At 54.8% G+C, this 24,861-nt stretch overlaps 1 protein-coding gene across 1 annotated transcript in view; it reads right to left on the reverse strand.

Annotated features, from left to right (window-relative positions):
* Nucleotides 1-24,861, reverse strand: part of PRKCA (protein kinase C alpha) — a 362,652-nt gene that overhangs the window by 18,390 nt on the left and 319,401 nt on the right. The window contains exons 10-14 of the mRNA XM_082860689.1: nucleotides 24,161-24,334; nucleotides 22,131-22,222; nucleotides 19,517-19,579; nucleotides 18,477-18,615; nucleotides 1,170-1,250 (exon numbers count right to left, since the gene is read on the reverse strand). Of these exons, the coding sequence (XP_082716815.1) occupies nucleotides 1,170-1,250; nucleotides 18,477-18,615; nucleotides 19,517-19,579; nucleotides 22,131-22,222; nucleotides 24,161-24,334 (549 nt within the window). The remainder of the gene's footprint in view (nucleotides 1-1,169; nucleotides 1,251-18,476; nucleotides 18,616-19,516; nucleotides 19,580-22,130; nucleotides 22,223-24,160; nucleotides 24,335-24,861) is intronic.

Here is a 24,861-nt window from a genome sequence, read left to right on the forward strand (position 1 = left end):
GAGGACGTGCCTGGGTTACACGCAATTACCACACCATTTATACAAGGGACTTGAGCCTCCAAGGACTCTGGTTTACCCGTGGGAGTCCTGGAACCAGTTCCCAAGGATGCCGAGGAGGGGCCCGCACATCATTTCCGTATCTGCCTGTCTACTGTCTTTCTCTGGACTGTAACCTTACTGAAGGGAAGGGTCTCTGTCTGTGTTGCTCACAGCCATTCCCACGCACATTCAGTAAGTACGCACTGAATGAATAATAAATGAGTCAATGGATGTAACGTGTCAGAAAGGGTGACTTCTCCCCAGGAACAAAGATTTCTTTGGGGGCAGCTCTGCTACTCGACGTGGGTGTTTCTTTGCATTCTCTCTTACAAAGGCTCTTGGCCAGGGAGGGGCACACTCCCTGGCACACTTGAGGGCTGAGAGTTAATAAAAGCTGCCCACGACAGAATCATTAGTAGGTACAACGGCAGAGATCTGAAATGTGTGAAATGCACCGCTGTCATTCTTAATCCACTGAGATTTGGGGGTGGGAGCTGTTTGTCAACAGCAGCGGGTGTGACTTACCCTAGTAACACAGATAGTAAGGCCACCACCTTAGAAAGTGCCCCATTAGGCAGCGATGCCCTTGGTCACCTGACACACGTCACACAGCCAAGGGAAACCTAATCTGCCTTTTCTTAACCGGAAGTTCAGCCTCGCTGGGCTTTTGTGAAAATTACAATGAATTGCCCAAGGAGAGAGAAGGGCAGACGGGAGAGGCTATTAAAACACTCCTTCCAGTTTAACTAACTTCTTCCTTTACAATAATACCGGCGCTACACCCGGGAGCGGCCGGGGTGATTTCTGCAGAGAAACGTGCGGTGAAGGCCAATCCCACCCAAGGGCTGAGACACCGAAAACAAAAGGCCACCACTGTCCTCAACGTGCAGGGACCTTTGGCGGGTGATGCAAAAGCTGTATGGTCCACACTCCAGGGTGTAGCTTTCAATTTGGGTTTTTAGGACTAGAAGATCATTTCTGTACAATTTCTCCCTCCTTCACCAGGATCAGGGGAGTCAGACCAGCGCCAGCCATTCCACACGGCCAGGTCCTGCTATCGTGGTCCCCACAGAGCTGAGCCTTCATGTTACGTGGCGACACACAAGCATGAAAACACAGGGAAACATTACCTGCCCGGCCAGCATTTCATATAACAGGACGCCGTAGGCCCACCAGTCCACGGATTTCCCATACGGCTGATAAGCGATGATCTGTGTGAAAACAAACACATCAACTACATTTAGTGGCCAATCAGAAAGCCTGTGTTGGAACAGGGAAGTCAAGCGTGTAGTCATTTACACACTCCGTTCATGCAGATGAGGTGATGGTAACATTTGTCGCTGGGTTTTGAAGGGGACCCTTCGAATCAGACACACAGAGAACTCTCGCCCCATGATTTTGGAATTTCTCTTCTGAATCCACCGGGAGATGCCACGGCACTGCTGGAAGGTAGATTTACTTATCTTCTTGGGTGAAAATGATTTGGGCACTGAGGTGGATTTCATTTGTGGAAAAAGCCCGAGGTCATTCAGAGCAAAGGTCTGATCAATAAGACGATCAAACTATGTTACAGAATTTTGCTGAAGGACGATGTGAGGAGGACGAAAGACTAAAGGAAACATGCTAGTCTCCTTGGGCTGCACAACCCACCCAAGGGCATCTGCTGAAGGACTGATGTTTTGAAATGTTTTTGAAAGAGACAAAAAATGCAGTAATCAAGTGTAAGATGTGGACCTTGTCTGAATCTTGATTCAAACCACCCCAACGTAGAAAGAAATTGGGAAAATTAAAATACGGTCTTGAATTAGATGACGCTGTGGGAGTTGTTGCTAATATCGTCATGTGGGATAAACGGTCCGATGATTAGTTACGAAGTGTCCTTTTCAGTTAGAGGGGGGTGTATGCAGGGGTGACGTGCGTGAGAGATGAAGTATTTAGGGGGGAAATGACATGACATCTTAGATTTGGTTTAGATACGTCAGCAAAATCAGGGTCGGGGGAGGAATCGATGAAACGAGCTGTCTGCAGCTGGGGATGGGCCCCGGGACCTTGCCCCTTTGAGACTCTCAGACGTGCTACGGGGGCTCTGCACCTTCCCCCCACCGCCCCCCGTGGAAGGGGGTGATACTGACTCAGACTTCTGAGAGGCGTGACTTATCACAACGCAGCGGCTGCGTCCCAGGTAGGCCGTGTGCCAAAGGCACACGCTTTCCAGATCCGAGGATCTGCCCCGGAATTCGAGGCGAGGATGTAACTAACAGGTACTCAGCACGATCACCTGCCATTCTGCAGAAAAACTGGACTTTGGGGTGTTCTAGGGTATCTTCCAAACGGCCCCTATGTCTCATTAAACGTCCTGGGACATCAGCTAACCTCCTGTGTGTCTGCCCACCCTCATTCCTTTAACGTGTTCCGAGTACTTCTCCCCGTGGCACGAGCAATGCACACTCCTCTGACGTACCCCGGTGTGGGCAGGAGCAAGGGGGCGCGTGTTTCCATCTGGCAGCTTTATAGCTCGTTTCCTTGACAAGAAAATGATAACCAAAGGAACCTACAAAGAGGCCTTAATTCCTTTTGAAGACTACCTTTGTTCTTTCCTGAAAACATAAAAAGCACAAAATACCCTACCAAAATGAGCCTAATTTATTCCCTAATGACATGAAGTGGTGGCGGCCACACCAGTCCCCAGACGGGAAATGACTGCACCAAAGCCTGACTGGAACAAGTAGAAGAACAACAGAACTCCTCTTTGGGAGAGGAAAGACACACCCACCAAGCACCTACTGTGTTCAGATAACTCTGCATACCCTGTGTGCAACCCAGGGAACCAGAAATTCCTCTTCTCATTTTTTAGGGACAGAACCGAGATGCAAGAAGCTTATGGAACTCGCCCGAAGCCAATCAGGTAACAAGCGGTGCTCTGAAAATTGACAGGCATGTTTTAAAACTACAGTTTATGGGGATTCCCTGGTGGTGCAGTGGCTGAGAATCTGCCTGCCAATACAGGGGACACGGGTTCGTGCCCCGGTCTGGGAAGATCCCACATGCCGCGGAACAACTGGGTCCGTGAGCCATGGCCGCTGAGCCTGCGCGTCCGGAGCCTGTGCTCCACAACTGTGAGAGGCCCGCGCACCGCGATGAAGAGTGGCCCCCACTCGCTGCAACTAGAGAAAGCCCTCGCACAGAAACGAAGACCCAACACAGCCAAAAAAAAAAAAAATTATAAAACTGCACTTTATGGCTTTCAAATACATGGAATCACTCGCACTGGGATTAATAAATTATGAATCAAAGGGCTTTGAGAATTAGTTCAATGAGATTTGAAATCATCACTTCAGTTGTCGTAACTATATTTCAAAAGCACTTGAGTAAAATTTGTTCTTGTAACTGTATTAAAACCAGGCCCTGCAATCTGTTCTCATTAATCAGTGTTTTAGTGGTTTTTTAAAAATTTTTTATATTGGAGTAGAGTTGATTTACAGTATTGTGTTAGTTTCAGGTGTACAGCAAAGTGATTCGGTTATACATATATACATGTATGTATCTATATTTTTTTTAAAAAATTCTTTTCCGTTATAGCTTATTACAGGATACTGAATATAGATCTCTGTGCTCTACAGTAAAACTCCGTTGTTCACCTATTTTAGTTTCCGCTTGTTTTGAACACAGGCTGAGATGAGGCCTCGCACTGCTGTGCGAATTACGAGGCTGGAGAGCAGTGGGGGCTGGATGAGGGGGACCGCGCTTTATTCCAGGCTGTTTCTACACATACGTGAGCAGTCTCACCAGCCAGACCCCCTGCTCGGGTGCTGGAAGACGCCACCCGCTTGGAGAAGTGGCAGCAGTCAGGGGTGTGGAAGCCCCGATCCTGGTCAGCATGACTCACACACCCGGACGGCCAGGCCCAGGGGAAGCTTTTGTTCCTTCATTTGTTTTGACTTTGTCAGCTTTGGTCCAACCTGCTTCTCAAGGTCCACTAAGCTCTTCTGACTTGTGCTGATGACACCTGACGCTTCCTCCAAGGCTTAGGACAGCAGGAGGCTCAGCGCCAATGGCTTGTTTTCTGGGCGATGGCATTGCTCAGCCCCTGGAGCCGGCCAGCTCACCCTGCACGGAGCTTACAAGGTTTCGCCTTTAACTGTTAATAAGAGGACGGGGGTTAGGATTTAGCTGGAGCATTTTCTCCTGGAGACGTTCAGTCTGTCACCCCTGGCTCACGCCCTGGATGAAATGAGACGGTTCAAAGATCTAAGCTACGAGAGATGGGGGCAACCCCACCGCTGCAAACGCACATTCAGCACGAAGCGTACTTCCCCTCGACGATCGGCTGCTAGTAACAAACACCTCCAAATTACCCCAAACCTCACCGCAAAGGGGAAGCCGTGTTGAAGAGAGCGCCCCACCGAAGATCTGAACACTTAGAAGCACAGGATTTAGGGTGCTGGTGACACTGTCCCCTGTGAGCTGTGTAGGCCTGCACTGTCCCATGCGGGAGCCGCTGAGCCACGCGCGGCTCTGAGCCTCTGACGCGCGGCCAGCGCACACGGGCGTGAAATGCTTTGGGTGTAAAATACACATCCGATTCGGAGGACTTAGTACCCCAAATGCAGAATATCTCATGGCTAATTTTTCATTTTGGATATACCGGGTTAAATCAGATATGAATTTCACCTGTTTCTTTTCTAAGTTTTTAAGAAAACGTGGCTGCTTAAATGTAGTTGGGGCTTGCGTTTACTCTACTGCTCAGGGCTGGTCTAGACTGAGCGCTACCGGCTCCTGTTGGCCTAGGGGGGCAGCTTTGGGCTGCGGACGCAGCTCAGGGGCCACAGAACGGACGGGAGGCTGTCTTGGGTCTGTCCCCAACGGACACAGGAGCAGGTGTCCCTGGCACTTGGAAGCTGGCAGCCAAGCCCGGGCGATGCCTGTCCCCCTGCAGCCCCCCGGCGAGGGGCTGCCCCGGTGACATGGTTCCCACCGCAGAGAAACTCACAAAAGGAGAAGCGGGAGGGGCTGGAGGCGGCCTTCCCTGCAGCACAGGGAAGCCAGAGGCAGAACCCGGGGCCGCTGTCATCCAGGTTCACTGCTGCTTGTTACCGCGATCTTCATGGTTATGATTCCCTGAGCCAGGTGCCTGAGGGCTGTCAGGACGCTACAAGTGGCTGCCTGTCTGGTACAGCGGGGTGTGAGTGGCCTCCTTCCAGCCTGGGAACAGGACCTGGGCAGAGGGTGGGGGGCGGCTTCTCGCCTCTTATGAGGCCGAAGGCCCACAGCAGCTGGAAGGACGTCGCTCCAGGGCCCCCCACCCTTCCCCCCTCTGCAGGGCTACACACTCCAAGACCTCCTGAAGCGGACGGGGCTTCAGAAGCTTCCCTGGAGGACTCGGGGGCAGCGTGGTGAGGCTTCAGATGCTACTGACTGCAGCAACAATGACTGGAGCCCACGTCACCATCCGGGCTTTCACCAGGGCCCGGGGTCTTTCTCTTTCTTAGCTCCTGGAGCCCTCACGACACCCTGGCGGTAGGAGCGTCCGATTTCAGACATGAGGAAATGAAGTACAGGGAGGTTAAGTAGCCTGCCCAAGGCTCCACAGCCAGAGGTGGCAAAGCTGGCATTTGAGCCCTGGACGTCTGGCCTTGGCCTCCACGATCTGGACCACTTTTCTCAACTGAAGGTTCATCCGCTCTTGCGTCAGCGTGGCTCCCTAGACGCTAGGGCGGGAACTGGCCCAGTTAGGGCGACTCTTGCCGAAGAAGGGTTCAAATGCTTAACAGGGTCTCAATAGCTACGATGCCCACTTGAGTCAGCAGGTGGCCCCGAAGCCTCGTCTTCAAGGGCTCCGGGGACTCGCGCTCCCGCCCTTGGCCACGCTTTCCTGGACTCTGCTCCTCACCGTCCCAGCGTGCGTCCTGGCCGAGCCCCCGTGCCCACGCTACAGTAAACGGCCCGCCTGTCGGCCGCCCTTGCCAGGCTGCAGCACAAAGGAACGCTGGCCTCTACTCATAAAACGCGCTCAAGTCCTCTGACTGTCTCAGGGAAACAAAGCCTATTACTTCCTCCTTTCATCAACGATAAAAATATTTTAATGGGAAGCTTACGGTAGTTTCGAAAAACATCATAAATCCCCCAGGCTAGAACATGGGACACTGGAGGCCTTCTTCACGGAGCTGGTGGAAATGCTGACTTGTTGAAATAGTACCATTTGGAAAGAAAGATGACGTGCCTGGGTGTTTTCTGGGTGTTCCGTTCTGACAGCTACAGGGCCCTGAGCTCACTCAGCGTCTCCCCAGCTCCCTGCTCCAGGACCCACAGCCCAGGGCCACGCAGATCCCGACGCCTCTGCCACGTCAGTTACACTGAGGCTGCTCATCCGCCCCCACTCGACCCCAGGCTCTCCCGCAGGGGCCGGGCCGCCCTCCCGAGCGCCCCGCACAGCAGACCCTCCCTAAGGTCAGGCTGGAGAAGCCAGCGGGTCTGGTGCAAGCCTGCTCCGCGGACACCACCGACCTCGAGTGCAAAATGCAAAGCGCTCGTCAGACTGCTGGACTGCTACGGCTGAACGGGCCTTCGAGACGGTTTGGAAAAGCACCCTCAGGGTTCTGAGAAGGAAGCCGAGAGGCTTGCTGGAAGGTTGCTGGGTGGGCGGCAAGGTCTCCCAGCTGCGTCCACCTCCTGCAGCGCCAGGCTTGGACCAGAGCGTGGTGCACAGGAAGCACATCGGGGGCGAGGTATGGACGAGGCATCCCCAACGCTCAGCCAAGATGCTCCCAGTCAAACCAGTTTGGGGCAGCGCCCACCAGCCCAGAGCACTGCAGGAAGCAGAGTGCGGCCAGAAAGCGCCGAACCTGACTGCCGGAGCCCAGCTCGGCCACGCGGGAGCTGTGTGACCTTGGGCAAGGCGCTTAGCCTCTCTGTGCTTCCGTTTCCTCATCTGTGACACTGGAACCCCAGCACCCCACATACGGGCAAGTACGTGGTATGTATAGAAACGTGTGTTTATTGCAGGTGAGTTGAATATGCGTAACTCCACAGGGTCTCACGGCAGGAGCAGGAAGGCCCCGGGTACGGCAGGCAGGCGAAAGGGACTCAAGGCAATGAGCTAACCCAGGCCCACAGGAAGACAAAGGAAACATGTTGAATGAGAGGCTGGATTAATCACATGTATTAAATGCTCTGAAATGATCGTCAGCACCTGGGAATTCTGTCAACGATGAACCTTCTGTTCATTCTCTCAGCAAATATCATCTGTCCGTGTGCCGGACGCTATTCCAGGCACGAGGCACAGAAGTGAATAAAACAGATTAAAAAATCCCCCTCTCATGCAACTGAATTAATTTTGATCAGAGCAGGAAAACTTCCGGTTTCTCTTCTCTGTGGTATTAACACACCTTCCCCCACCCCTTCCCTCACTGCCACTGTTTGGGCTAATCGTGCATCTCTTGGGGCCGGGCACCCTGCGAGGGTGACACGAAAATGGATAAATACACTAAAACGTGATACCTTACACATCGAGGATCTTAGTTCATCACACGAGAAATACCTGCGATACTTGAAAGCTCTGGACAAAATGCATAATATAAGTAGAAAGGAATTCTGGCACAAGACGAGAACGGAAGGTTTGGAGTCTGCACTACATATTTCCCGTTGAGATGAACACGGTGGCCAGGACTGGGGCGAACAGAAAACGACGTCTCTAAAGGCAACACAGGCGCCTTAAGGTCCCATTACAGTAACCACCCCCCTGCCTCCTTTACACCCAGGGACGGGAGGCAGAGAGCAGGACAGTGTATGTTCTGCTCCCCGAGGACCTGAAGGGGATCACGTGGCACAAAGAGGGTTTGCAACTACTGACCCTGGCTTCAAATAGCAAGTAACACAGAAGAGAAAAGGAAGGAAGCAAGGAAGGAAAATGAGAGCGAGAGCGAGGAGGAGGGGAGGAGGGGATGCAAACGCAGAGCTTTCAAAGCTGGTGAGTACAGTCCCCGTTCCCAGTCCTATCCTGGACCTTTGTTTGGAAGGGAAAGGCCACCCAGGCTGCATTTCTTCTTCTTCTTTTAATTTATAAACTGCTTTAAAGAGAAGTTTTAGGTTCAGAGCAAAACTGAGAGGAATCTGCGGAGTTCCCATATACCCCGCCCCCACCAAGTTCAACACACCGAGGCAGTACCTTAGTTACAATCGCTGAACCTGCATGGATACATCGTTACCATCCAAAGCCCAGGGTTTACATCAGGGTTCACTCCTGGTGCTGTACATTCTATGGGTTTTTGAAAATGTATCATGACACGTACCCACCACTGTACTGTTACTGTACGGAATAGTTTCACTGCCCTCAAAACGCTCCGCCCACATGGCCCTCCCCCAGCCCCAGCAATTACCAATGTGCTTTACTGTCTTCCTAGTTTTGCCTCTTCCAGGACGTCCACACTCGGGCTCTTACAGCGTGCAGTGTTTTCAGACGGCCTTCTTTCACTTAGTCATGCGCACCGAGGTTTCCTCCATGGCTTGAGAGCTCGTTTCTTTCTAGTGTTGAATGATACTCCATTGTCTAGACGTATCGCTGTTTATTTGTTCACTCACCTACTGAAGGACATCCTGGTGGCTTCCAAGACTTGACAATTATGACTAAAGCTGCTATAAACACTTGTGCAGTTTCCGTGTGGACATAAGTTTTCAATTCATCTGGGTAAATACTCAGGAGCATGATGGTTGGATCGTTCGGTAAAGACCACGTTTAGCTTCGTAAGACACTGCCGAGCTCTCTTCCACGGTGGCTGTGCTAATAATTCTGGAAGAGCCACGAGTCAAATTCCGAGTCGCCTGCCAGACTTCTGATCAGGCAGAAAGATGCCCCCGCCCCTGGTGTTTGTCTGACACTGGGACGTGTGCTAGCGGGACGTCTGTGGTCCTTGGGTAAGGCATCAACAACATGGAGTTACACAGCGAGAAAACATTCCCATTTCAAGGCTTTGTGCAAAAGCTCTCATCTCTACTTGGGCTAATCTCCCTCTATCTCCTCGGTAACATCTGCTTGTCAAGGAATAAGTCAGGAAGGTGACCGTGAAACGACCAGGGCTGGGAAAACACCACCCCAGTTGGCCTGGGTCACCCAACCTCTTCAGCCCAAGGCCGAACTAACTTCCATAATTTCTTGTTACATCAAAACAACAACAACAACAACGACAAAAAACTAAACACCTCTTTGGATTCTCTTCTGCCAACCTGATATTTCCAAGAACCTCCTTAAGAGCGAGATACACTAAGAATATGATACCCGCAGTAACAGGGGCCAAGGTTTAGCCCCACCTAAGCCACACTGCACCGGGCACGGTGCCCGTCTCCCACGGGGGTGGCTGAGGCCCGGCCAGCTTGCAGGCAGTGACACCGCGGGGTGGGGGGGTGCAGAGCCAGGACGCGACCCTCTGCCACGGTGCCCCTCTATGTGAGCAGGACATCGGAGGCGCTGCCCCGCCCCCGGGACCTTCACCCACCCGTCCTTCCTGCTCTGCCTGGTGACAGATGACGAGGATGACTGTGGGCAGGTAAAACGCGTCCTGGTCTACAGCGTCGTTCACCTGCGGCCGAGACCCAGGACTCCGTACGGGCCCGGGGCGCTGGGGCCCGAGGAACAGAGGCCACGGACCATCTGCCTAAATACAGACGCTACAAACTGAGCTCGCGATATGGACTAGCTGCTCCCTCCTTGCGCCTTGCCCGCGGACTTCCCCCGGCGCTCTGCTCGGGCTGCCGCACGGCTCCAACAACAGGCGTCTACTGTTCACGGTTCTGGAGAGTCGAAGCGCAAGGTCAGGATGCCGGCAGGGCAGCAGCCCCCTCGCTGTGCTCTCACCGGCCTGTCCTCCGTGAGCTGCCCTCCTGGTGTCTCTTATGAAAACCTCAGTGCTCTCCGAGGGGGTCCCACCCCAATGACCTCATCTGGCTGTGGTCACCTCCTGGAAAGCCCTGCCCCTATGCACAGTCACACTGGCGTCACCTTCAACACACCGATTTTGGGGGAACAGGATTCCACCTGTAGTTCTTCCCAACAACCCGGAAGGCCAGGTTTGACTGGAGAATTCAGGGGCCCCTGAGATGCCCTCCGGACGCGGAGACATGGCCCGCCTGACTGCTCTTGCCGCCCCCTCCACCACGGCCACGACGAGCCTCCCGCACGTCCCAGCTCTGTCCCATCTGCCTGTCGGACGCTGGCATGTCTGCGCCAGCAGGGCGGCACCCCGCGGGGCGATGGCACGGGGGGGGGGGAGGGGAGAGGCTGCGCAGGTCCTGGGAGGGACTTCTCAGACCCCAGGTGGGCACATCCCTTTGACCCTACAGACCCCAAGCCTGTGAGGACAGCTCAGGCTGGGGAGGCCCGACGAGAGCCCTGTAACGTTGGGGGCGCAAACTTCAGCCTGCAGCCCAAATCCAGCCCAACCCTGCCGGGTGCAGCCTGGGAGCTAAGCGTGGTTTTAAGTTTCCTGAATGCGCGAGAAAAAATGTCACCAAGACGATCAGTCTTTGGAGCCTTTTGGCAGGAACAGCTGCTCGAGCTGGAGAAATCTAAACTCTAGGCGAAGGCAAAGGCTAAAGCACTTACCCCCCAGCCCTCAGCAGAAGCAGCTTCTGATCCCGGCTCTGTAACCCAGGGCAGGGGCCTCTCTTGCCTGGGTCCTCGGCGCTTTTGAGACCTGCCCCCGCGGGGTGCTGTGCTGCGGATTCTCTGCTGGCCCACACAGAGCTCAAAGCCAGCTGTGCAGGGCACTGTCCCCGAAGACGGCCACAGTGCCCCTCGCTCCCATCCTGTATGGCCCCTGCAGCGTGACAGCACCACGCCTCCCACCAGGATTTAGTACTTACATCACCTCCCCTAGACGCCGGGCTGGCTGTGGACTTGCTCTGACCTGGAGAAGGTGGTGGGAATGACACAGTAATCACGTTCTAGGTGAAGCTTAAGGGGCCTCCACTTTTTGGGGGGGCCTGTGTTGTACCCTCTCGGGAGTCACCGTGGCGAGACGCTCTGGATAAACTATTGAATGAGGAGAAATCTCACGGAGGACAGAACACGGAGAGCGGGACCCGTGGGTCTCGGCCAAGAGCCAGCAGCCCGGGGCCCCCGTGGGACCACCCTCCAGGGCCCAGCAGGGCCACAGCGGCCGGCACATGCCAGGCAGAATCCCAGCGATAACGTGGCCGTGGTTTTAAGCCGTTCAGTCTTGGGTGGTTACACAGCAGCAGCAAGTTGAAACAACTGTCAAATAACAGACGCGAATGACCGCAGCCCTGCCCTGGAGGCAGGCCAGGCTTCTTACGGGCAAGGCTTCAGCCCCAAAGTCGTATCCCCATTTCACAGACGTCGCCCCAAGTTCTTCAAAGAGCAGAACTACAGCCAGAGCTGACTACACAACGATAAAGAAAAAGCCACCTGAAGTCAAACAGGAAGTCCTTCCTTCTCAGAAACATCACGTCGGCGTGGGGCTCGTCTAAGGTAGAGTCGGGCTGAATTAATCCGGAATCGGAGGCGCCACCACCAGCCTCTAGTCTCCCTCCGAGCAGTTCTCGAGCTCGGCCACCGTGGCCTGGTCGCTGGTCTAGGCTGCGGTGGCAGGCGGGGGGGCGGGGCCGGATTCACTGCCCCGCGCCCCCTTCGGGGCCCCCTCATCTCAGGGCTCCTCTGCCGAGCAGGGAGCCCTTCAAGCCCTTTGTTCACTGTGGCTCTGAACCAAATAGCCACTCGAGCGGTGAAGGAACGAGCTGGGAGTCAGGAACACATTTGTGCCTGTACGACCGCAATCGGCTGGGATAAAAGATTCTCCAGAATTCCAGTCCGGTGGTCTTCACAGATGCGTGTGGAAGGGGGCGCTGAGGCATGAGGGCCCCAGCCCGGCCACCTGCCGTCTACGAGCCCTGCACGGGGCTCCTCTCCTCCCCGCGGCTCCTCTTGCCTGGAGAACAGGGACAGCGCCACTCGGCCAAGGACTGCTGTTAAATGACACGAAGTCACAGGGGCAAGTGCATGGCCCACACCCGCCCATGAGAGCAGACTGGTCATCTCCGTCCAGACACCCACCCCGTCCTCCCCACGGCAAGGTGAAAAGGGATTCAGTGAGCCCTGACCCATTTTGCAAGATTTAAGCAAATCCCCAACTGAAGGGCCAACTCATGTAGCCATGGGATTCCTGGAGTAAAGACTTATCAGGGCGCCATTGGTGCTTGGAAAACAAAGACGGGGCCTGGATGGAGGGAGGCTCACTTGTACCCCCGGAGGGAGGTGGTCAGTCCCTGGGCAGCCCTCCTCCCGGGACCACAGCTGCTGCAGGGAGAAGCTGATGAGCCCTGGGTTCAGAGCCCAGTCTGCCTTGGATCTGGGGCGTGGGAAAAATGAACGAATCTCTGCCCCTTGGGTTCATCATCTGGGAAACAGGGCCAATAACACCGACTCTGCAGACCCAACTGAAGGGTTAAACAGACTCACGTCGATGAGGTGCCCTTCCCTGGCTCTCACACGCAGCGGGCATCCATCAGGGGGCAGCTAAGGCACCAGGAGCTGGTCATCTGTGGAGGGAGGGCTGGGAGGGGGAGGGGGAGGACAGACTGGGGCTGCCTCATGGGCCACGATATCACGGAAGGGGTCAAATGCTCCAGAGAACAGGCTGAACTCATTAAACTCCAATGCCACGAAAATTATGAGACAGTTAAAGAGACGCAGGCAGACAATCAAATATATGAGATAATATAACCAACACCATTCCTTGCAAAGGTCTGAGAAGAGTTATATAATTTAAGGAAGAACCGCCCCCCAGAATGCCTGGCCTGGGCTCTTTCAACGTTTCTTGGGGGGAAAGCGGCTGCTTCATCTCCTCTGTGATACTGGAGTCACTGGACCGTGACCCGGCGCAGAGGGAAGCTGGCCTTTGATAGAAAGCGTCTTCCGGTTTATCGTTCTCCTTCTTTAATCGAGGGCTTTCTCCGCGGCCGCCCGCCTGGATGGGGTTGGGGTCAGCGGCCCAGAGGCGCTGATCTCAGAGGGGCCGCTGCTGGCACTCACGGGCTTCTTTCCATCTCGTTTCCCCGTTTCTTCCCAGCTTGGCAGGGGCTAATTTACGGCCTGGCTGCTCGGCCGTGTGCACCAAACGAGGTCTTTTCTCATGTGACTTTTAGATCTTTTATTCTCTGCCCCTCTCTACAGCTCTTTCCCCAGAGGCCAGGAGAAGCTCCGGGGAGGTCGGTACTCTGGCCCCTCGGGTCCTGAGCTGACTTCCCGTCCACCTTGGACCCTTGGGGACCCCCGGCGGTGGGTGAGGGGGGGCGCGGGGCCACACCCCTGCCCCCGCACGCTCTGTCACCTGCCACCAGCCTTGGGTTCCAGCCCCGGAGCTCCCGACCCCTCAGTGCCTGAGCCTCGGCCCTGTGCCCCGGCCCATCTGCCCTGCCCCGGCCATGGCCAGACACACAGCTCGCCATGCCTGCCCCCGACCCCCCCACCCCACATCCCTCCTGCCCCCGGGGTAGCGGCCCACCCGTGAACAAAAGCCAAGGGTCCTGCTGCCTGGAGCTCAGCGGGAGACAAAGAAAGAAGTAAACACGTGAGCACACGACGTGGTCTATCTGAGGGTGACGTGCACCGCGGAAGGGGACCAGGGACGTGGCTGGAGGTCTGCCCCCTGAACCAGGGTGGCCAGGAAAGGTGACCTCCCGGAGGTGACATTTGCGCCAAGGCTTCAAGGAGGAGAAGGAGGGAGCAGGCTGACCCCCGCGAAAGGAGGGTCCAGGTAGAGGGAAGGAGAGAAGAATCAGGCATATTTTACATAAAAATGCAGACTTCTGGCTGTCATCATGGGCAATCCCGTGCTGGCCTTCTCGCAGGGCTGAAAGGAGAGCCCAGGACCCCCGGGACGGGCCTCCAGCTCTCTGAACACATCCAGCCCAACACGGACGGCAAGCGTGCGCGTCTGCCTGAGGGAAGTTGGTGGCGGGGGGACCCGCAGGCTTCTCCCCCGGGGTTGTCCCATGCTGGAGGGCCGTCTGTCGTCACCTGGGGACACGGTCTTGCCCGTATCTCCGAGCTCCCCTGGGCTGCAGTGGCCCGCTCCTAACTGCTTCCATCCAGCCCCTGACCCTCCTGACAGGGGGTGCTTGGTGGACCCTCGGTGAGCACCTGAGGGAGAGGGGCTTAGAGCTGCTGGCTCACCCCGGCCTCTGAGAGGTCTGCCCAGGATGGGCAGCTGGACCACGATCCTGACTCGCTGCCCCAGAGACGGAAAGGCCTGGTCAGGACTCAGACCCCTCGGACGTTAAAGAAGAAGTGGGCTGTAACATCTCCGTGCTCGTCCCTCACTGCTCTTTCCCTCGGGGAGTCTTCTCATCTCCCTGGAGGTGCTGCGATACGTGCACAGGATACACAGGCTTTGGGGTCGGAACGTCTCGGCTGCAAATCCCACCTTTGTCTCCTACCAAGTGGCGCAACCTCTGCTCGTGTATCAGGCGTGACCAAGCAGAAGCTGCGTTCCGAGGGCCCGCTCTGGAACAGGCACTGCCCACACTGTGGGTGACGCCCTCTGCGTGTGGGCTGCACACCCCGGCACGACCAGGCCCAGAGCGAGGGTCCCACATGGTGCACCTTCCGGAAGCTCCGCCCTACCGCTGCCTCGCTCTCCCAGGGAAGGGCGGGCGATGCTAGCGTCCAGGCTGCTGCTCCGCTGCGGCAGATACCTGCCTTGCGACTGGATCTCGCTCGCCCGGAGCAGCCGACTTTCAGATGGGGGAGGAAACCCAGGTGAAGCCTCAAGGGCTCTCTCGCTGTCCTCGAAGGACCCTTTCTATGTCAAAGCAAAGAGTCCCCTCCACGTCGGCTTCAGGGATTAGCTCCTGATTGGTGCCCCTTTCCCAGCGTCCATCTTGGCGCCAAACTTGCGTGTCAGTGACATTTTCTGCCTTTGCTCATCTTTGCCGGCTAAGGAGATGCTACGGTACCGAGATCCATTTCAAGGCTTTTGACGAACAGCCATAAATATTTGAGCCTCCGCTTTGCCTATTTAGGAAAATGCCACCTAAGATAATTATTTTGCCTTTGCCTGACAGAAAGATTTACACAGAGGACAAGATTATTTTCACCTCTGAGCAAATTCAGAAACTTGGAACCTAGATGGTCTTTTCTCTACCCTGCAATGATTCCTTGGGTGAAATATGCCAAATTCCTGGGCCCTTATGAAGAAAATGCTAGCGAAAGGCGAAACAAACTAAAGTTATTCCTGACGGAGCTCCCAAAGGAGCGCGGATTCTTCTTCATTGAAAGTCAACCGGCATCTAGGTGTAGATTTTGGTTCCTGTTTGCGGCACCTCCTCTAGACGGGAAGCACTTCCAGGGCAAGGCCCCGCGTGCTCTCTGTGTCCCCACAATGCCACGCTTGGTACAGCAAGCGTGCAGGAAGCTCTCTGGACACACAGGCTGCCCCGGGTTTGAGTGGCTCAGCATGGCGGGCAGTGCGAAGGCCTGCAGGCGGCCTGAGCCTGGGGAGGCAGTGGATTCCAGCACTTTTAGCAAACGTGGCCCCAGGCTGTTACTGACTGCCTCGGACACTCATCTGAAAGACAGGCCTGCTGGCCTGTTCCTCTACAGGGTCTGTGATGAGAAGAAAGTACAGAAGGTGCCCAGCACACAGTGGACACTCGATAAATGGCAGGTGCTCCCTGATTGCTTGCACAGTGGGTATAAGGAGAGGAATGAAGGCTTCCAGAACCTGAGGGTATCCGGAGCCAGAACATGGGATCCAGTGTGTACCAAGAGGCCCAAAGCTTGTTTTCCATAAAGTCCTCTTTGACGGCCTGTTCCCAGCATCCCTCTCCCTGACGGCCTGTTCCCAGCATCCCTCTCTCTGATGGATGTTCCCAGCATCCCTCTCTCTGATACCATGTCCTCAGGTTCTTAGCATGACATGGTCAACCCCATGCAGGTGCGATCTCCTAAATGGCAAACAACTTCTCAGTTCAGAGGGTCTTTTCCAGGCCAACCTAGTCTCTGTTGGCCCAAAATAGTGACCAGGAAGACAGCAATGGCCAGGGTCTTCTAGGACAGGCTTCTGGAAGACTGCAAGAGGCTCAGAACCCGATGTGGCAAGTGAGTCAAGTGAACGAAGGACCAACTTGCCTTGCGACCGACAAGGCATGTCCCCTTGAGATGGGGAGATGACCCTGGATTATCTGGGTGAGCCCCATGTAATCCCAAAGGTCCTTAGGAGAGGGAGGCTGGAGGGCCGGGGCTAGAAAAGAGAGGGAGAGAGATTACAAGATGCTATGCTTCCGGCACAGAAGATGTAGAAGACCCATGAGCCGAGGGCTGCAGACAAGCCCCAGAGGCTGGACCAGGCACAGATTCTCCCAGAGCTGCTGGAGGCTGTGCAGCCCCGCCGACAATTTGGCGCTAGCCCAGTGAGACTGCTCTGGGCTTCTGACCTCCAGAACCGTAAGATAATAAATTTGCACTGTTTTAATCCTCTAAGCTGGCGGTTGTTACAGCAGCCACATGAAATTAGCACCGCGAGGAACCTTGAAAAAAAAGGCAACCAACTTCAATTATTTGGACAATGTCATCTATGTGGAACGCTGTCACCCCTGGTGATGTCAGACGGCTGAGGTGTCGCTGAACACAGGAAGCTATCTGTTTGAGCAGCAGGGACCTGGTCTTGAGGAAGTTCAAAAGCCACCTTTATTCCTCAAACTGCTGCCATTCCCTGTCACCAAGCTTTGACAGCAACTGGAGGGTGTTACCCAGAGTGGGCACAGCTAATAATCACAGCCTGTTTAATACGTGTCAGCCAGGAGAAGGCTTCACAATAAATACTGCATCAGGAGGTTGTATTTTTTTCTGTACCATCTCTCTATCCTTCGTGTTTGAAAAAGATTTAAGCTCATTATATGCATGGAGATACTAAGGTGTGAGCTGTTTGCAGGGAAAGAGGTTATGTATCAAGAGAACATCCCATCTTTGCCCACGTAATCCAGAATTTAAGTTTCTAAGTCAATGTTCTAAGCCTGTGTTCCTACACTGTCTAGGAATATAACAGGCAAAAAAGCCTTAACAAAGGGATAAAGATTAGCTTCCCTTTTGGAATAATGGGTATAACGAGGGTTGCCAGGTGCAAACACTGTACTAGGCACCTTAGTCCTCAGCAACTCTACAGGGCGGACAGTATTATCCCCGACTTGCCACTGTAGAAACGGAGGCTCAGACAGTTTGAGAAACTTGCCTGAGTTCCCACAGCCTGTAAATAAGAAGTCAGGAGTGCAGCTCACGCTGGTCGGATTTCCAATCGCGTGTCTTTCTGATTATTGCTACTGCCTCGGAGATAAATGCACGAGGCGCTCTGCTGAATAAATACCACAAAGCCACCCGACAGCGAACACGAGAGCTCTACAAAGAGCTGAAGGTCGGCCTACCGTGGAATCCATCACCCGCTCCCTGCTGGAGCTCAGTGGGGAAGGGACGGTGCCGTCCACAGGGAGGGGCGTGGTCAGAAAGGTGGCTACACAGTGACCCAGGGTTCTAACCCACCCAATCACTGGCATGTAGGAAGCTTTGTAAAATAGGAAGATAAGCCACTCGATAGGTGTCATGACGAAGACAATGCAGCGTGGCCACTGCTGGCAACACACAGATCTTGGAGCCACTTTGCTCAGAACCACGTGGGTGTGCTCTTCCCATGATCCACTGCAGTGTGCCGCTGAGAGCACCAATCACTGATTTTCTGACACAGAAACCAAACTTACAGTCACCAAGGGGAAGGGGGGGATAAATTAGGAGACTGGGATTAATGTATACACACTACGGTATATAAAAGAGATAAACAACAAGGACCTACTGTATAGCACAAGGAACTACATTCAATATCTTGTAATAACACATGATGGAAAGGAAATCTGAGAACGAACCTGAATATGTATATATATGTATACATCGATACACACACATTTATATAACTGAATCACTTTGTTGTACACCTGAAACTAATGCATTATAAATAAACTATACTTCAATAAAAAAATAAACAAACCATAACAAAACAAAAAATAAATCACTCTGATTTTGCTAAAGAGGCATCACCGGGACCACCTTTGACCCGGTGTTTCCATGCAGGGCCCTCCCACAAGCAAGATCCTCCCTTCTTTGCCCCCCAGTGTTTCTTAAGCTGGTTTGCTGGTGACCACGTAAGAAATACGTTCTACCACGCATGCATCTCACACGTACGTGTAACAAAAACAAAAGTTCCGTGAACCAAGGCGTACCCTTACTCTGCGTGGGGAGCTCTCGTGGTTTCTTTTTCTGTATTATTTATTCCCCACATATCGACTTGGTGATTCAGGGATGACTCTACATCCTACGAGGGGGCTGTGTCTGTAGCTGGAAAGCCCCAGGTCTAAAAAAACCAGGGCAGTCAGGGTCCTACCTCCGGGGCGATGTAATCTGGGGTCCCGCAGAAGGTCCTGGTCGTGACCCCGTCCATCATGTGCTCCTTACACATCCCAAAGTCCGCAATCTTGATATGTCCTTCCGAATCCAGCATGACGTTATCTAACTTCAGGTCTCTGCAAAGAAGCGGGTGGCATCAGCGTCCTTCCCATAATGTCACATGCTTTGCTCTGCTGCTCGTGAGACAGAAGCGCCCGTGAGTGGCTGCGTCCCAATGGCACATTAACTACGGTCACGGGAGTGCTGGGACCGGGAATTAGGACTTATTTATTTTTCCATCTCTAGAGCCCAGTGTAGTGCTTAGCATGCAGCAGGTACTTAATAAATGCAGACTGAACGAATGACTAAACGACTGAGCTAGTGATTCCCGACCTTGGCTGTGCAGGTGAATCACCAGAGATCCCAAATGAGCAGCTCTGAGGAGACCCCAGTCACCGGTTTATTAGTGTCCCCCCCAGAGAGATCAGACACACAGCCAGGTGTGCAAATCACGGGCTCAGAACAACCTCGCTGGGTCACCCGCGTCCCTTCCATTCTGCCCCGTGCTGTATGGTCTTCTAATTACTCTCCGCTTAATACTGGAGAGCATTCTCCCTTCATTGTAACCAACAACGGGAGGAACCGAATCCAACAGTTGTCCCCTTCCCCTCCCAGCTCCCGTGTTCCTCTGCGGAGCATCGCCGACAGAAATGCAGCTTTCACTGGCCCCTCACCTCTGTGCCAAGTCAAAGGCAGAGGAAGGAGCTGGCAGGGAAAAGAAAAGCATGTTTTCTTGCGGAAGCAGAAATGAGATAAACGATCTTGTGAGGTCCGGGAACCAGAAGGTGGTTCGGATTTGCCCGGAGGCTGTGGAAAGAATGGTGGTCCCCGCAGGTCTCCGTGACCCGGGGCGTGGTGGTGGTGTGTGTGTGGGTCCGCTCCATGTTCTAAGTCCCCATCACAGAACTCACACCCACAGAGCCCAGAGGTCCAGCAAAGCCTCCACAGTGCTGCAGCCAGCAGGGCTTCGATACACACCTATAAATGATGCCTCTTTTATGAAGAAAGAACAACCCAATGGAAATCTCTGCTGCATAGAACCTGCAAAAGAAAACACCTGTCAGGTGTCTGGCTTGCTTTCTTTGGCCTCCTGGATACTTTTTACCCTCAGGATCGGGCATCGAAATGGCAAGAGCACGGAAGACCCTGGACAAGCAGAGCTCAGCACTGCCCTACATGTGTCGTCAACCCTCTGCCGTTTCATGACTCCAACCTCCCCAAGGAATGATACAGATAGTAAACTCAATGAAGCAGGTTTATCACCTGTCCCCAGATAAGCGCTTCTCGTGTGGGGCAGGTAGACAGGTAATTACTGCTGAAAAGACATTTTGAATACGAGCTTTTAAAGAGTGGCTGTCTGCTGGGCTGTTCTGTCAGGGCTACGGTGGATTGGAGCAAATTTCCATTTTCCTATTCAACGGCAGAATGCATTAGTGTTTGAAAATACACTTGTGCCCTGGAAGACAGAGGACAGGGTGTGATGCTCTCTGCAGGTGGTTCACTCACCCCCTCAGCCCTACCCCAAGCGCTGGGAGCAATGGGACCCACGCCAGGATTCAGACCTCATGCACCCTTTTTATTTTTTTCATTCTTACAATATCCTTACAATTTTTTAAAACTTATTTATTTATTGGCCGCGAGGCACGTGGGATCTTAGTTCCCGGACCAGGGATCGAACCTGCGCCCCCTTCATTGGAAGTGCAGAGTCTTAACCACTGGACTGCCAGGGAAGCCCCCTGACGCACTTTTTGAAATAATTCATAATAAAAAGCAGTTACTGCCTTCGCTTCAAAATTGTTCAGGGGTCAATATCTGAAACTCCGAATGAGTGCTGAAGGAGGTTTTAAAATTCGCACAGCGTTTAGGAGTTCTTGACGTCTAAGAAGACACAAGATGCTGCCCGTGTAAATGTCATGCCCGGGAGGCTTCCAATAAGCACACGTGTTTACATGAGCAGAGAAACACCACCAAACCCCCAACGGGGGGCGGGGGCGCCTCTGAGGGCGGGGGGGGGGGGGGGGGAGGGGGCGGGGCGCCTCTGGGGGCGGGGGCGGGGGCGCCTGAGGGCGGGGGGGGGGCGGGGGCGCCTCTGAGGGCGGGGGGGGGGGGAGGGGGAGGGGGCAGGGGCGCCTGAGGGCGGGGGCGCCTCTGAGGGCGGGGGGGGGGGGAGGGGGCGGGGGCGCCTGAGGGCGGGGGGGGGCGGGGGCGGGGGCGCCTCTGAGGGCGGTGGGGGGGGCGGGGGCGCCTCTGAGGGCGGGGGGGGGAGGGGGCGGGGGGAGGGGGCGGGGGCGCCTGAGGGCGGGGGGGGGGCGGGGGCGCCTCTGAGGGCGGGGGGAGGGGGCGGGGTAGCCTCTGAGGGCGGGGGGGGGGGGGCCGGGCAGGGAGAGGGGGTCACAGGTGGCGGTCATACGACGTTTTCGTGCTTGTCGATATTTGTAAAGCGAAAAGCTCTCCAGCAGCACAAATACAAGGGGATGGTACTAAAGGGCCGGCCTGTCAGCCCATGCTGGCAGGCGCTCTTACAGCTCTGTGCGGTCCAGCTTCGTTCTGTAACCGGTGCCTTTTAATGCTCTGTAACTAACAGCACGAGAGACACGGCCACCCGCCCCTCCGGTTTTGAGCATCCGCCCAAGATTGCCCCGTTCTGTCTCCAGCGAGCCTGCCCCAGACCGGCTCACCCCGCACGGGCCGGAAGTGCCCCAGGCTTATATCTTTCAGACTGAACATCGGCCGGAACCCGATTAACGTTTGCCCACTCGATTCATCAGGGCACCTGCGCACTGGGCATCCTCACTCCGGGGACAAAAGAGCTGTGTGTTTAGACTTGCTTCTGTGAGTTGCCCGTGACTTCCTGGCCCCTGGAAAAGGGGGTGATTCCTCAGGTCTCAAAGCCTCGCCTCTAGATAGATGATTCTCTGTCTCTCCCTGGAGCCCACATCTCTCTCCGGGGCCGCCGATGCCTGTATCCCACTGAGACCTCCTAAGTGATCCCCTGCAACCTGCTCCTCCGGACGGCTGCCCCTCCCCAGTCTGCAGAGGGGCAGCACCTGGAGACGCTTCTCTCCTCACCCCCAGGCCCCAAGTTCTGGTTTTCTTCCTCCAGAAAGTCTCCCCATGCGCTGGCTAGGCTTAGGCACCAGCCTGTGTCCTCCACACAGACTGTCACCTGCCCGGCCTCCGCCGGCCATCCTTCCATCTCCTCTTGGCCAGGGCCCCGTGGAAACGTCACCTGATGCTGCCGGGCCCCCCTGAGGCCCCTTCCAGGCTCTCTTGTTCCCCAGCCAGGCCCTCTGCTCGGCCCATCACCCAGAGCCCCTTTATTTGTTCAATTAACGAGTGAATGGCTCGATCGACAAGGGTGGAATGGGGTGACAGGGCATCTATACACCTGCATCTCCAGCTTGTCGGAAGTGGAATAAACTGCTCCGGAGGAGACGTTTAGGTGGACCCTGTCAACCAACCTGCCCCCGGGAAGGTGACGGTATTCCACCCCAAACCGGGCACAGCCCCGCCTCCAGATCCCCCCGGCAGAGGCTCCCGGGTGGGAGTGCCGCGCGGTCTACGTTCGGGGACTCAACTACAAACTACTCACACTGCTTGCGGTTCCTTAAATTTTCCTACTTGCTGGATGTGGTACATGAGGTCCCCGCCATTGACGTATTCCATGACGAAGTACAGCCGATCCTGAGGACCAAGGTTGACAGGTGAGCAGGCTGACAGCAGCAGGGTGGCGGCCTCCACTCTCCCAACGGTGCTCTGCTGTCTCATTAGTAAAATGTGGGCCACACTGGCGGGTTTGCCCGGTAGAGTCGGTCACGGTTTTCTCCCCCAAATAAAGAATAAGTAATAAGCCCTATTGCGTGAGGCCCTTGGGATGCACAGAGTCACGACGTAACCCTGAAACGATGGGTTACGTCAACCTGTCTGCTCCCAATCAGAGGAACGGCCTCCAACCTTCCCTCTTCTCCTACACGCAGAATACACTTCTAAGTTAGGGACGGCGTGAAGGATCCATACGGGCCAATTACTTCGTTTTAACCAGTGTCCTGGTTCGCTGTGTCTGGGAGGCAATGCCACAGTAAAGTAACGTGTTTACCCACATGCTCCTGAAAGCAAAGCTTGTGGTGAGGTCGGGCTTGTAAATTACACATGCTCAGTGATGGTCGCTGTGAGGGATGGGACTGTACGTGGAGAGGTCAACCCAATGTTCTCTTTATGCCCAAGTGCTGTTTTTCATTTTCTCTGTCACTGATATGCTAAGTGCTGGCCCCATGAAGCGCGTACATCACAGAACTAAGTAAACCTGCGTATTTATGAGGACAACACGCTGGGCCAGATAGAGGGACTGAGTGGGTGTAGGAGGAAGTAACTGCACGGCACAGGTAACAGCTGACCTCCGCTCTCTTCCAGAAAACACCACCATTTCACAGAGGTTAGTACACATTAAAGCAGTGCACAGGAAGAAAGAAAAATGATGCAGCTGCTGCTAACAGCCAGGGAAACGGCTCTGGGAGCTTCAATCTCTCGCTTTCCTGTTACAAACTTTCATTTCAATTTTATTTCTCTGCTTTGTAGCTTTCCAGAGCTTCATCAGTGTAACCAGGGTTACGGGATCTGGGCTGGGTTTCTTTCTCTTCTCTGCATATCGCTAACTTCGCCCCTTGGCGCTACCTAGGAGCTGCTGCTGGGAGCAGAGGGCCGGCCGGCTGCCGGCAGTAGGCTGACCCTCAGTGGCCGGGCCCCGACCCTGCGGCCCCACTGTCCACCCGAGGCTCCAGGGTGCTGCTCTGCTAGTAGCCACGACGCCTACTGAGTACTGAGCCACGTCTGCAGGAGGACAGCCGCGGAGGCGTGCAGAGCCCGTCTTTGGGAATGGCCTCACTGTGGTGCCGAGTTTCTATTTCTTGGAGGTCACTCGCAAGCACCACGCCAGGGTCCCACGATCGGCTAACTAGCGCTTTGGAGACTGTTGTGTCCTCTCTTTAGTTAACCTATACGGCAGGGCTCAGCAAACATCTTCTGTAAAGGGCCCGACAGTGAATATTTTAGGCTCTGTGTGTGTCTTGTAACTACTCAGCTCTGCCTTTGCAGCATGAAAGCGGCAGATGCTGGGTAAGTGAAGGGGCAGGGCTGTGTCCCAAGAAAACTATTCACGGACCTTGAAATCAGAATTTCATCTAATGCTCGCACGTTACAGAACAGTCCTTTGTCTAAATCTTTCTCAGAGCTCACAGGCCATACAAAACAGGCCAGGCGGCCACCCCCTGCTGTGCGCACTCCAGAACATACTCTGTCACGAGGGTGGGTCTCCTGATGCTCTGACACCTGGACCGGGGGTCTTAATGAGCCAGGACTGTGAGTTACTGTTTTGTCTCTCTAAGTCTTAACACTGCCCGGTGTGTGTTTAGGAAACCTTTGCTCTAAGCTTTCACGGAACTAAATGGAACTAACACTAATTCTCTAAGTAGGGCACATCACAGGGGGGGATGCCCCGAATCCGCCAGTGGTACCCGGGCTGAGAGGTCCCCACGCTTCGTCTGTTCCCAGCCTCTTCCCAGGCGGAAGGCTGGCTCGGACTCCGAGGACCCTGTGCGGTTGGGGGCAGCTCCCGAGGGCCCTTACCACCGTCTGGAAGCAGGAGTGCAGCTGCGTCAGGAACGGGGGCTTGTCCGGCAGGGCCAGCACCCGCTTCTCCACCAGGGTGCACTCCACATCGTCGTCCTGGATCACCACGTCCTTCTTCAGTATCTTGATGGCGTACAGCTCCTCCGTCCCCTTCCTGTCCGCCAGCATCACCTGCGGGCAGACCGAAGGCAGCCTGAACGCTCCCGGCACACGGCCGGCATGGGGGCGGGGAGCCGCTCAGGCCGTGCGTGGGGCTCGTCGATGTTAATAAGGCTCCACCCGTGTGCCGGTTTTGAAATACTGCTCGTCGCCGCACAGGAAATTCCTCAGGCTGCCTAGTTTCTACGCTGCCGAGGTTTAGACTCCGTGCGGGCTGTCGCCACACGAGGGCGCCACTGCAGCCGCTGAAAGGGATACTCGACGTGCTCTGCAGGAGTCTTGCGTCAGGCACGTATTACAGGAGCATCCTCAGAGCAGAATGTGACTGACCTTTGTACCCTTCTCACAAGTCAGGAGCCAAGTCCAGAAAAAAGGGGGCAGGATCAAAATCAGTGCCTGGCTCTATCATGAGATATGGGGCCAGAGAAGCAAACGTAGCTACACAGGCCGACCACTGAAGAAACCCAGTTCAGCATCTGTTAATGATTACGTTTGCTTACTATGAGTCAACATTTAATTTTTTTTTTTTTTTTTTTTTT

The sequence above is a fragment of the Leucopleurus acutus genome (assembly GCF_964270905.1).
Source record: "Leucopleurus acutus genome assembly, chromosome: 19".
NCBI lineage: Eukaryota > Metazoa > Chordata > Mammalia > Artiodactyla > Delphinidae > Leucopleurus > Leucopleurus acutus.